The 13,009-nt window shown below is 34.0% G+C and overlaps 1 protein-coding gene across 1 annotated transcript in view; it reads right to left on the bottom strand.

Moving 5' to 3' along the window:
* Positions 1-13,009, bottom strand: part of LOC106111512 (furin-like protease 2) — a 189,111-nt gene that overhangs the window by 42,200 nt on the left and 133,902 nt on the right. The window contains exon 2 of the mRNA XM_013293630.1: positions 4,156-4,424. Within this exon, the coding sequence (XP_013149084.1) occupies positions 4,156-4,317 (162 nt within the window). The 5' untranslated portion in view covers positions 4,318-4,424. The remainder of the gene's footprint in view (positions 1-4,155; positions 4,425-13,009) is intronic.

The raw sequence follows: 13,009 nt of genomic DNA, 5'->3' as shown, positions 1-13,009 counted from the left end.
AAAAAAAAAACAAAAGTGAGTAGCCTATGTGTTCTTCCAGACTATCCTCCACATCTATACCAAATTTCATTAAAATCCGTTCAGCCGTTTAGGATACAAACTCTAACAAACATCCATTCATTCATCTATCCAGTCATCCATCTAAACTTTCGCATTTATAACATTAAGTAAGCGGTAATTTTAAAAAAAATAAAAAAAAAGATTATAAATTCTGCCAATTTAGAGGCGAACACCATTGACGTATCGCACAACTGCGACTGTCTATTGTTACGGCCCATTCAACTGTTTAGTTGCACAACTAAAAATCGAGTAGTGTGCAATATAAGCTCATAGTAATCTGAACAAACAGTTGTGCGATAGTTTAGTCAAGTGAGCTCTTGCATTATAAAATCTGTCCTTGTATACCTATTTTCAAACACATGTAAACCAAATCTTAATGCACACAGAGGAACTCAAATCCGTTGCTGCTTTGACATATTATACAATTTAGCCGACAATGTTTCACAACGATATTGAAGTTCTGCGTCACACATGTTTCTATACAAATTGAATCCTGATTCCAAACTACAGACGAGATATTCCACAGAATTGGACTTACACTACTAGTGTCTTGAATATATTGAATCTGGTATAGATTTGGGACGGGTTTCCCTCAAAAAGTATTACATACATGTATAAGTATATTATGTATTTTGACAGTGCTAGAGCCCACTTTAACATCTACGCATTGTAGAGCCGGCTCGCCCGGTGAAATACCACGACCACACAGAAGACAGGCGTGAAGCGGAAGCAATCTGCGTTTCGTCTGATGAGTGTGATGCCGGAGGCCTAATTTTAGTCCTTTTTCCTTTCTACCCTTTTATAAGAGGAAACGATAGGAAGGAAAAGTGGATTTGACGGTGAAGGAGACGCATAGGAAGAGGAAAAGTCCTTTTTATGTGCGTCTCCTCCTCCGTCAAATAAGGGTAAGCAACGCATCTGCAATTGCGGATGTTTATGGGCAGCGGTCGCTTTCCATTTCGGTGGATTCAGGTGGCCGCTTGCTCCTTTGCCACCTTATATTTAAAAAAAAATACACGAATAAAAATTTAACCACGAACATATGAGTACCTACTTTTCAACAATACCAAGGAAACAACATTTGGATTTCGATCATCTAAAGCCACAGACGATCATTACTGACAGTTTTAACTGAACAGTTCGACTATTCAGTTATCTGTTTGAAACTGTCCGAACTGAACTTAGTGTTCAAAATGAAATGCAGGTAAATTCAAACATTTAGTCTAAGAATTCGAATTCTTAAAATACTATGTTAACGTTTGTATTGGTTACAATAACATCTAAGAATACTTCAACGATTCTTCAGATATTAAAGTACCGATATTTTCGTGGTTTAACTATAAGGTCATATAGACACGTCAAGGGGCGAAACACGACCCTTGGTAAGACGACCGCGGGCCGCGATTTCCGGCCTTAATGGACCATTGTGTCGGAAGAGTGACGTCATTTGAACTGAACAATATTGGTATAGGGAAAGAACAATCATATCTTAAAGTATTCGAACATGTAGTTATTATTTTGAGCATTATTGCCATTAATCCAACATAATTAGAGTCAATAGCCTAATGGTTTGGGGCACGGTCTACCGATCTCGAGGTCGAGGGTTCTAATCCCGGCATTCGACTATTGTTGTGAACCATATCCTAGCACAAGCCTACAGCTTAGTTGAAATGGTTAAAGGAAATATTAGTAAATTAAGCAAAATCTACTAATATTTTTATAAAAACAAATTAACCACTCTAAAATTACATACATAGGTACAGTCGTGGAAACTGTCGGTGTCCCACCTTAAAAGCTACATTCGTTTGAATTAAAAACGAAACGCGAAATAAAAATCAATAGAACGCAGCTTATAAATGTGTCTGTACTTAAATAAGTCAGTTATACACGATTACTTTCTTTTTATTATTACCCCTTCGTTTGCACNNGTAATTTTTGTTGAACACCGCGGTGCCTAGTCTACGGTGAAGAGAAACATCGTGATGCCTGCACATATCGGCGAAGAAATTCAAAGATATTATTGTTATTTCTTTATATTATAAGGTGGCAAACGAGCAAGCGTCCACCTGAATCCACTGAAATGGAAAGCGACCGCTGCCCATAAACATCTGCATTCGCAGATAGGTTGCCTGCCCTTAATTGACGGAGGAGGAGACGCACATAAAGATGACATTTCCCCTTCCTATGCAAGATATGTGTGAAGTCAACACGCACTCGGCGAGCGTGGTTGACTATGGCCCAATCACCTTACTTAAGGTAGGATCGGGTCCCCTCAGTGTGGACGTATAGTGAGCTGGTGATGATATATGTGTAGACATAATAATGTACAGTGTAACATAATTATAGGATTGACGAATTTACGTTCCCACATGTTTAAAACGAAAATACGCTCAACTGTTATAATATTGATATTATCAACCAAACATTTACAGTAACAGCTCTTATAAGACGCCAGATGTTGCCAAACTAAACATCGCTAAAATAATATTAATTTAATAATTCGTTTGAAGAACATAAGATTTAATTTAAATGTCTAGAATATGCATGCACATATTAACGTATGGTTTATATTGCAACACCAGGGGAACTACAGATGCGTTGCCGACCTTTGAGGAAATAATAGGCTTGCTTCTTGAAGGATCCTAAGTCGTATTGGTTTGGAAATACCGCCGAGCACAGACCGTTCCATAACGCGGCTTTGCGGGACAGAAAGTTCCGTGAAAACGGCACGGTAGTGGAATGACAGTCTTCGAGATGGTGAGGATGGTACCTGGCGGTCTGTCGTGTCGTCCGATGACGAAACTCGACGGCAGGAATCGTTCCAAACAACTCCTCGGAACACTCCCCGTGGTAAATGCGGTAAAAAATGCAGAGGGAACTCAAGTCCCTCCGCAAGGCCAGAGGATCTAGCCGATCGGTAATAGCTCGGTCGTTGACGATTCAAGACTCTCTGCATTGTATACGGTCAAATGGAAGAAGCTGGTATTGGGGTGCTCCCACCCAGAGGTGCGAGTAGTACTTCATGTGGGGCCTAAACTAATAAATAGTTACTAATTATTCTAGCAAACATGATTCAAAGATTGGTTCAAATTGAGTCGAAAATTGCATATAAGGATATACACTTACTAAGGTGTTCGTAAACGTATCCGCGACAACCGATCCAGGTGGGAATAACCCTGATCGAATTGTAAATTCCATTCCGGAACATTCCCCGTCACATTATCCGCGCCGCCCCAACGGAACCAATGTGCCGCGCAAACAACCGCTAAAGTACACCACTCTATTCCGAATCGTTTATTTACAATAAATGTTCCAAATTGTAACATATACTCGAGGATACCGGGTTCTTGAAAACCGAGCACGATTTCTTAGTTGTTCACATTTTTATTACCACTTTCATTTCTCAAAAAATTATTGCTATCTCTCTTACTCACTTTGGAAAGAAAAGAGATATGACTAGTGTATTATTTTTAATAAATATATCTTATACGTATACCTTGATCAGAAATAAATTCTCGCAGTAATGAGAAAAATATGGAACTATTTTGTCCACATTAGAAAATGATATAATAAAAAGTCTATTAAAGCGCGTTGCTAGAATTATTATCTTCTTGGTCAAACCATCATAGATTTAATCAAACGATTTATAGATGTTCAAATCACAACCTTTACCTCTGTGCTGATCTTTCACTGACAAGAGTTTCCTAACAGATCAAATTCAGACCAAACTATTGAAACAGCAGCTCATAAAATCAACTAGCTATAAAAACTACCCGCATCAGATAGAAATGTCATAAAACACACCGCTCTTATTCCAATCTGTCATAAAATATCGCCGAATTACAAGTTCCCTGCGGTGACGCAACGTTACATATTGTAATATACACTCACGCTGTGACGAACATTGATTCAATTTGAGATGTAGTTCGATAACAAAATAAAATCTATAAATATTACTAAGGCCATGTTCCACTAAATTGTAAATTGTCTGATAGCAATCCAACGTGTAAAATATGTGATGTTGTCATTTTTAAGCTATCTGAGTCTCTATCAGCCAGTATACGCAGTAAGTTCAAGATAATAGTCATAACTCACCTGTCCATGGTTGACGTAGCCGTGTCGTTTCGCAATATCATGAACGTGCCTTTCCCCATTGGGCACGTGCACCGCAAACTGATTGTGGTATGTAGCTTCGTGCGCGCCGAGCACGCCGAGCACGAGCAGGAGGTGCGCCAGCGCGCGCCATGCCGCCCACATCTCACCTGCGCACCTCACAACCGCATCAGCTGATTGTTAACGTGTTTCAAATGCGCACTGACATCATGCGTTCCTATAACTTGTTGAAACTTGTATCATTGAGGTACCTGCAACAATAACAAAAAAATAATACAATAAAAATTTTAATTTTACCAACCTGTACTAATATTAAATATAAAGATGAAACATTTGTATTTTTGTATATATTGGAATAATTCAAAAACTACTAAGCCGATTTCAAATATTCTTTCACCATTAGAATGTTACGTTATCGCTGAAAAACATAGGCTAAATATCACGCGATTAACAGTTTGTCTATACTAATATTATAAAAAGGAAAGATTTGTATTTTTGTATGTATTCGATTCACGTCAAATCTACTGGGCAGATTTTAAAAATTCTATCACCGTTAGAAAGGTAATTTATCCGTGAGAAATACGGTATACTTTTAATTATTTCACGCAGACGAAATCGCGAACTACAGCTATATAACCTAATAACTAATAATTAGTATTAATAATGATGCTGAAACAAATCTCAAAAGCTTTATTTGTTAGCGCCGCTTACAACAACTTACACATTAACATTTTAATAAAATGTAGACTTTAAGCATGGTCTTATAATTTAAAAAACTGTACATAATTATATGTCGTTTCAGTAGCCGGCCGCATAGCACTAAAATTAGCTGAGCTTGATTGATCAATATTTTCTTTTTTTAAATAAAAGGCAAAAAGTAGTTCCACACTCCAGCATTCTATGTTCTATTTATCCTGTTACTGTGTAATTGTTCCAATAGGTTTGCAATATAATACAGATGAAAACAAACAAAATCTGACACAGATTATATAGAGCTTTTAATAAAAAAGCGTATAAAAAAGATAAAAATAAATTTTTCCTCAAAAGCTTTGTGAACAAAACCCTAGCAGATTCAAATATCACTAAACAGAAACGAATGGTTGAAAAAAAATGGCCAACTGTGCCTCTATTTGTTGAACATATGTATGGAAACGGAATTTGAACTATTGTTTGTTTTGAACAAATGTTTTTTGTTTGAGATAATATTTGAAGCAGGCTTTTCATATAACATTTCGGGACGCATAGAGAAATTACGTCATCGTATTGGTACACGTATTTCATTTTGCTATATTATCACAGAAAGTTAATAAAAAGAAAAAACATCCATAGATAAATAAGATCTGTGGAAAATAGAAATTCAGTAATAGCTCCATAGACAGTTGTAAGCCAACATTTTATGATTTTAAGAAACTGTCCCGCCACTTACTGATAAAGGCTCAGATAGCTTAATAATGACGTCACTGTCAGATAAGGAAACAAAAACCGATATTTTCATAGCATATTTTACACGTTCAATTGTTATCAGACAATTTACAATTTGGTGGGACAGGCCCTAAGTTATTAAAATTATACGACATACTAATTACTGAATAAAGATGTTAGAAAAAAGAAATTTAGATTATGGTTGACTATCGTGTATTCATGTATAATGCACCTTAAATAATTAACCGTATTAATATTTAAAGATGTCTTGCAAATTTGTTGTTTCAAACTTACACTATTTTACGTATCACCCGTCTATTTTTTGTTGCAAAATAAAGTTCTTACACTTTTGCTGATCTAAACTGCTACAAAAATGTTTAAATAACCAGTGGGTTGTATTGAAAATTTACCTTGGAATTTGATCTACACATGACCACAATTATAAACTACCCACTTTAAGTTCAGTGAATTATTTTATTTCTACACAAAGGTAACATTTTAAGAAACATGAAAGCACACTGAATGGGCCGCATATGCGGGGACTTGTAAATTTCATTTGCAGACGAAATGCTTTATTCGCAGCAATGTAACAATATTTCGCGTTATGCGACGTGACGTGACACATTACTATAAGAAGGAATAGAGCACTGCTCAGATGGTACACGTAATAAATATTATTTCAATAAATGTACGTAGACATACTTCGTATTGTTACGTCCTATGTCAATTCTAAAGATTGTTAACTCTATATTCTGTAATTTGGTAATTGGTATCACAAAAAATGCCTCTCCTTAAGCTTTCAAAACAACATCAGTACAGTTTCATCTGAACAATTCGACTGTGTGTAAAAATTTTAATTCCGAAATAACAGAATAAAGCGTGTATATAGGGCTGTAGGCTATAGTAGGAGGTATATTATTATTCCAAACCATATATTTTAATAATAGACCATTCCAAAATCAAACAAAGAAACATTTCTTCTCTGAATACATTTTTTTAAACAATTTGATATTACGATCGGTCATAACTAAATCATTTCTCATATAAAGTATCGCCCGTGGCCGTCGCAGAGATTGCCGGGTGATAAAAACGCAAAATATTTACGACACAGTAACCCCACCGACCACATATTTATTCCGGGACATTAGAATTTTTGCCTCCGGTCACAAAATTCAATTGAAAATTCATAGGGGCTAAAAAGGTTTTATTAGCCATCCCTTTCAAATAAGCTTAGCTTATATTTTATACATCCATCAAAAGTTATGCCTGCGTATATAATCTGTTTATAAAATATTTCCACTACTTTTTAATCTAACATCCTTCATATTTACTTAGTTATTCTACTTAACTGCTATAATACAAGATGTCCATTAAATACATTAACATGTAATAAAAACGTAAGTAGAGTAAAAGGTTGGCAAAGCTTTTTCTAATGATAATAAATAAAAAAATAATAAAACACTATTAATTAACCAAAAAAAATTAAAAGAACACAACTTACAAATAATATTACTGAAAAAAAAATTAAAGACAAAAAAAATTTTGGCCAAAAGGAGAAGGCTCAGCTGATGCGGCCTCCAGCTTGTCACTGAAGGCCGCGATGGTTTTCAGCCTTCCCTAATGAAGTTACATAAATATATACACATAAATACACATGTGCACAAAACATAATAAACGTACATATAACATAAATATATACAAACTAACGTAATATACATACTTTATTATAAATTGAAATACTATTTGCTTTCAGAAACTTCAGACACGAACAGCTAGTATTTTATTAAAGAGATTCTTAATAAATCCTCTAAAAGCTTTTAATTATTGTATATTATTAAATTCACGATACCGTAGTGTTAAGAATCTCACTCCACCTCTACGTCTTTTAGATAAATACCTTGAATCATTTTCATTCCACAAAATGCATTGCAATACTTCGCAAAGAAAGCTCAAGGAAACCAACATGAAAGCGAAAATGAAACTTATGCTTGAGTGCTAAGTCTTAAGTTTCCATGAAAGGGGTTCACTTGAAAGGAGTGGAAGCTCTTTTATAATAACTCGCGATACAAAATTAAATTGCCAGCGAAATGCAAGTAAAAATACAGTTATCGCTGATTCAAGGCAGCTCGGGTTGAGAATAACTCGAATTACCGTCTGCACTTCTTACAGTTTGAGGTGCGAAATACTAATGAGGGCCGCCACCGAGCGCTGAGGTACTCGATAATAATCCTTATCAAGATAGACTAAAGGTTAAAAATACCTTATCATGATATGCACTAGATTTCTAGTATAAGGCACCGCATTATCATACACCGAGAGGCGTGCTCTAGCACTTTTAACACGAAATTCTACATTCAATTTTAAATTGCTACATAAACTAAAATAAAGGAGAAAATACCCTACATATAAATACATCCTTATAAAATTATCCCCTTTTTAGCAATCTCCAATATTATTTACTGTATTTACTTACTAACCTTACTAATATTATAAATGCGAAGTTTAGATGGATGGATTGATGTTTGTTAGAGTTTGTAGCCGAAATCGCTGAACAGATTTCGATGAAATTTGGCGAAGATGTAGATGATAGGCTAGAAGAACACATGGACTACGTACTACTGTTTTTTTAGTTCCACTCGGACGAAGTCGCGGGCGAAAGCAAGTTTAAAAACACAGTAAAATGAAAATAAAAATACACAAATCTTAATATCGAAACTGGCACATTTTTGTCGATGTTAAAATTTCTCTTCGCAATGAATTTCATTTGAAAATTCATGACATCAAAAAGGGTTTTATTTTCAAACCCTTTTAAAAAAGGTCTAATTTACCCATACACTAAGCGCTCCAGAAATTAAATAATTTTGTAAATATTCTTTTCATTCGACGACAGCAACAGCTATTTTTGAGTAAATTATGATTCAATTTTTTCCTTTTGATTTCGTTATATTTTCTTCAAAGAACCTATTACGGTATGTACAATTATAAAACCAGTAAAAGGATAGATAAATTTAATAACACTCTAAATTAATTAGGCCTTATCATAACTATTTTTCGTATATTTACTTCAAAATATTGTAGTCACTTTACAAAAAACAAAGGACAAGCATTACATACATTACAAGAACAACAACCCAAGTAGATTATCGAATATGTATGTAATGGCAGCGAAACAAATAAAAGCCGAAGTTTTACAGACCATAAACACATTTACAGATGGCTCAGAAAAACAAACTACTAAACAAAATGGTACAAGTTATAAAAATCGTTGCTAAATCTCACGATAATCCCGATAACGCGGCCATACGAGACCTGACCGCGAATACATAACCTAAATTTATGAAATACTCTGTACAAATTTATCAAAGAAAATGAAATATTTCTTATGAATTTTTCTTATCCACAAACAAGTGGTTACTATGATAAGTAACATTTTAAACGTTACAGCGCATTTTTTATAAAAAGCCATTTACTTACGCATTCTTACATTATAAGTAAACCTTTGAGAAAAATAAATTTCTAAGCACCAAAAAAATAATCACATACAAGCATCTGAATTATTCGTGCCCACGTTTATCAAACTTAAAATTTACATCAAAAAAATACTTTACAAGTTATTTCTTACTTTATTTAAACATTATTTTTCATTCTGCTCGACTCTTTAATGTCACAGTATGATATTAAATAGCCTAAAACCTTTGTTTGTACTAAGAAATTCTGAAGTGATTTTTTAAATTTATTTAGTAGTTATTGAGAGAAGCGGTTACAAACTTTAGTTTATTTACATTACTGTAGGTACGGTGTACTAAACATCGCGTCTCTAAGAGTGAAAGGATAATTTAATAAAAGCGTGAAACGTGGACAATAGGCACCGTTATCCTCACTACAAAATATGACAATATGCGAAAGGAAGACATTGAATACGTCGCCCGTAAACTGACTCAGTTGCAAATTTCATTCGCAGATGGAATTCCTTATACCTCGCCGTATTCTAAAGATGTCTCGCGTTATGCGACATGACGTGACAATTTATCACTGGAAGAATAAGGGTATGGGTTTCATTACTACATTCTTGCTTTTTCTGACAGAAAACTTTTATTACGAATGACATTGTCAAACTATACTCTACATCTAATCATTAACAAAATACCTTGCAAACTTACCACATGTATTTTATTAATTTCTCTAATCTTTTAATCGTATTTATTGTTCATGGAGTAAATTAATAACTAGCTTTGACCCACGACTCCGTCCGCACGGAATTGAAAAACCTTAATTAATAGGCTATGTTATCTTCAACATTGTTTTCTACATCTGTGCCAAATGTAACATCCATCTTTTATAGTTATAATATTAGTATCATGTAGATTTCCTCGCATACAAATATAAATCCAAGTGATACCTAATACATCTCGCGTTATTAATATTTGTGTAACGTTTTTAATACCGATACTAAAAACATGCGTCAATCCAATTCCCGCTTAATCTAATGTTCGTGTACCTATATACCTTCCCAGTTACATAAAGTACGATATTTTGGAAAAATTAAATTTATCCATTACGTAGAATGTAATAAAGTACCTGCTAAAGCACATTCAGGATGATGAATAGAAACACGAAATAAGGTAATAAGCGCTCCTACATTCTCGGAACGGAGCTCACTTGAAGTGGCAACACTTTTATCCGCAATATAAAATTAAATTGCCAAGCGAAAATATAGTTATTGCTGATTCAACAAAGCAACGCTTTATTAACGTAAACTAAAGTTGTTCTTACCATTTGAGGTGGGTGATACTAATGAAACCTACGACAATAGAGCTAAAGTAATATGCTAAAACCAACTTAAAACTTTAGAAAATAGAGTACAAAATCCTAAAGCATAAACTAACCGTTTTAGAAATGGTAGCATAACATTATCATATACACCAACATCCCAGGCCAACCTCTTGTGTGTACAATATCAAAAATTTTGCATCCGAAAATAACCTTTGATCCGATGCACAATAGAGACTGAAATTAGATGCATCGCTTGAAAGGAAAGACGCAAACTAGCATAAATATTCAAGTGGGTAAATTGCTCTATGATAGTTCCCCTTAAGCGTTATTTATTGGAGACAAATAATAAACAGTTCGGAAAATATAAAAATCAGCAATATGTTTACACGAATTAGTTTAAAATATTACTATTATTAAAAATGAAAGTGTAGATAAATGGATGTTTTCTAGAAGGTCACCACAACTTTATGGTTCTCGATGATTTGGCATAGATTCAGAACATAGTGTGGAAAAACACATCGGCTACCTATTGTTTTTCTTTTCACATATTCCAATCAGACCGAGTCGCGGGTAAAAGCTAGTGTTAAATTAATTGTATTTATTTCCTAATCAGGTAGAAGTTAAATTTTACAATAACTACAACTTAAATAAGTGTTCTATCAAACAAGCGAATAGAACATAAACTTACTTGATCCTTAAACATTCCACAAGTATTTCAATACTAGCTTTCGCCAGCGACTCCGTCCGCATGGAATTTAAAAAAAATATAAAAACAAAAGCCTATGTGTTCTTCTAGACTATCCTCTACATCTATACCAAATTTCATCGAAATCCGTTCAGCCGTTTAGGCTACAGACTTTAACAAACATCCATCCATCCATCTAAACTTTTACATTTATAATATTAGTAAGAAGTAAGAAGTAAGATAATTAAAATCCAGATCTATGTACAAAAGAGCAATTGTTAATCATTTTCATTTTGATATTTTGATCAAAGCTGCCAAAAAGCTAAAACATTAATATAATTAATTCAACAAAACCCGAAAACGTCCCAGTCGAATAGAAAGACAGAAGGCTTATTTTAAGTAGCACTTGGAGCTTTATTAACTTGACGAGTAAAGTGGTGCTGGCTTTAGTGATTGGCAGTCAATACAATTAAAAATATCGATATAACTAAAGTATCGACATTACTAGTTGACTGGTAATTGTGTATGTAACGAGTTCATAGAATCAATATTAATTGTTAACTGGAAATGAATAAACTATTTATTGGAAAAAATAATTTTATCTTCTTACAAAACATATTTTAACTTCATCTTGAAGAATATATCATGAATACTTGGAATATATTTCAAAGGACATCTTAACAAACTCGAAGAAATCGTATCGTATATAAAACGTTCGAGATTTGAATTCTTAGTAAGGGCGTACAGTTTGTAGAATAACCTAAATACACATTGGCAATACACATCGTGACGGTCCATAGACAATCGGACTTAGAATGTTCAAACAATCTTAGTTAACTCACATTGAATGCAAATATTTGTATCAAGCATTTTCCACATTACGTAGTCTTATTTTACATTCTTATAAGTCAGGGATCCGTTTATCGATATTTTTACGTGACACATCACTATTACCAAAATCATAGTCGATATATTCCTTCAGGCGGGCAAATCTCGCCAGCGAACACCTCAATAATTAGTCAGTTATTCGCAGAAGTCGAGCATCGCGGCATGAATAAAACATTCCGCCAGTAACACAAGGGCACTTGTAACAGCCAATTAAATTTGAACCGTTCCACACCTGTAAGAAATAGATATCAAAGGTCAACATTTCTGGCTTTGGATTCGCAGCTCCGAAGTACAGTTGGTTGAGAGTAAACAGGCCCGTTGTAAACAAACGCGGACGGGGCAAACATCGCGCTAATGGGATTAATTATTATGAACTAGCTTTGCCCGCGGCTATGGGCACATTTAGTTATAACCTAATTCTTTTGTGTATTGCGTTACATTAACGAAGAATCTTAATTACTCTTCTAAATACTTAAAGAACAGAAAGCAAACAGTTTACAGAGAATAAAGTCAATAATAAAATCGATAGTTAGCGGCTTTACATTTTCACGTTGAATATTTTACATTTAAAAAAATAAAAACAAATCCATTTGAGTTCGTAGCACGCAAACGAAAACATCCCAATGCATAAAGATTAAACAGCACAGCGTCAGAATTCATATAGATTATCCCCAAATAAATGGGAAAAGCACGTAACAAAACCATTTTGATTTGAAATACAAATAAATGTACTTAATGTTTGCTAAAATATTGAAATTTGACTTGTATTTTCAATATGCATCGAATAGAATTAAAATATTCAAAAACATTCTGCATATTCGCTTTTTAAAATAAAGGCTTAATTTTTAAAATAATTCTTGCTAAAATGTTTAATTCTATTAAAGTAAAAATTCATTATTTTAAAAGAAGCCAGAAGGCTCGAGATAATATCTCAAGTTTTCTTTCATTTTTCAAACAAAAATTTATCCAACAATTACATAGAAGCTTCAGTCCATTAAGACAAAGGGAATTATTAAGATAGCTTATTATGCCGAGACACGCGGCGCACATTGGGCTGAATCAAGTTGC

Source organism: Papilio polytes, unplaced genomic scaffold (genome assembly GCF_000836215.1).
Source record: "Papilio polytes unplaced genomic scaffold, Ppol_1.0 DF824158.1, whole genome shotgun sequence".
NCBI classification, from domain to species: domain Eukaryota; kingdom Metazoa; phylum Arthropoda; class Insecta; order Lepidoptera; family Papilionidae; genus Papilio; species Papilio polytes.
The sequence above is the reverse complement of the archived record's forward strand: the minus strand, read 5'-3'. Positions and strand labels throughout refer to the sequence as shown.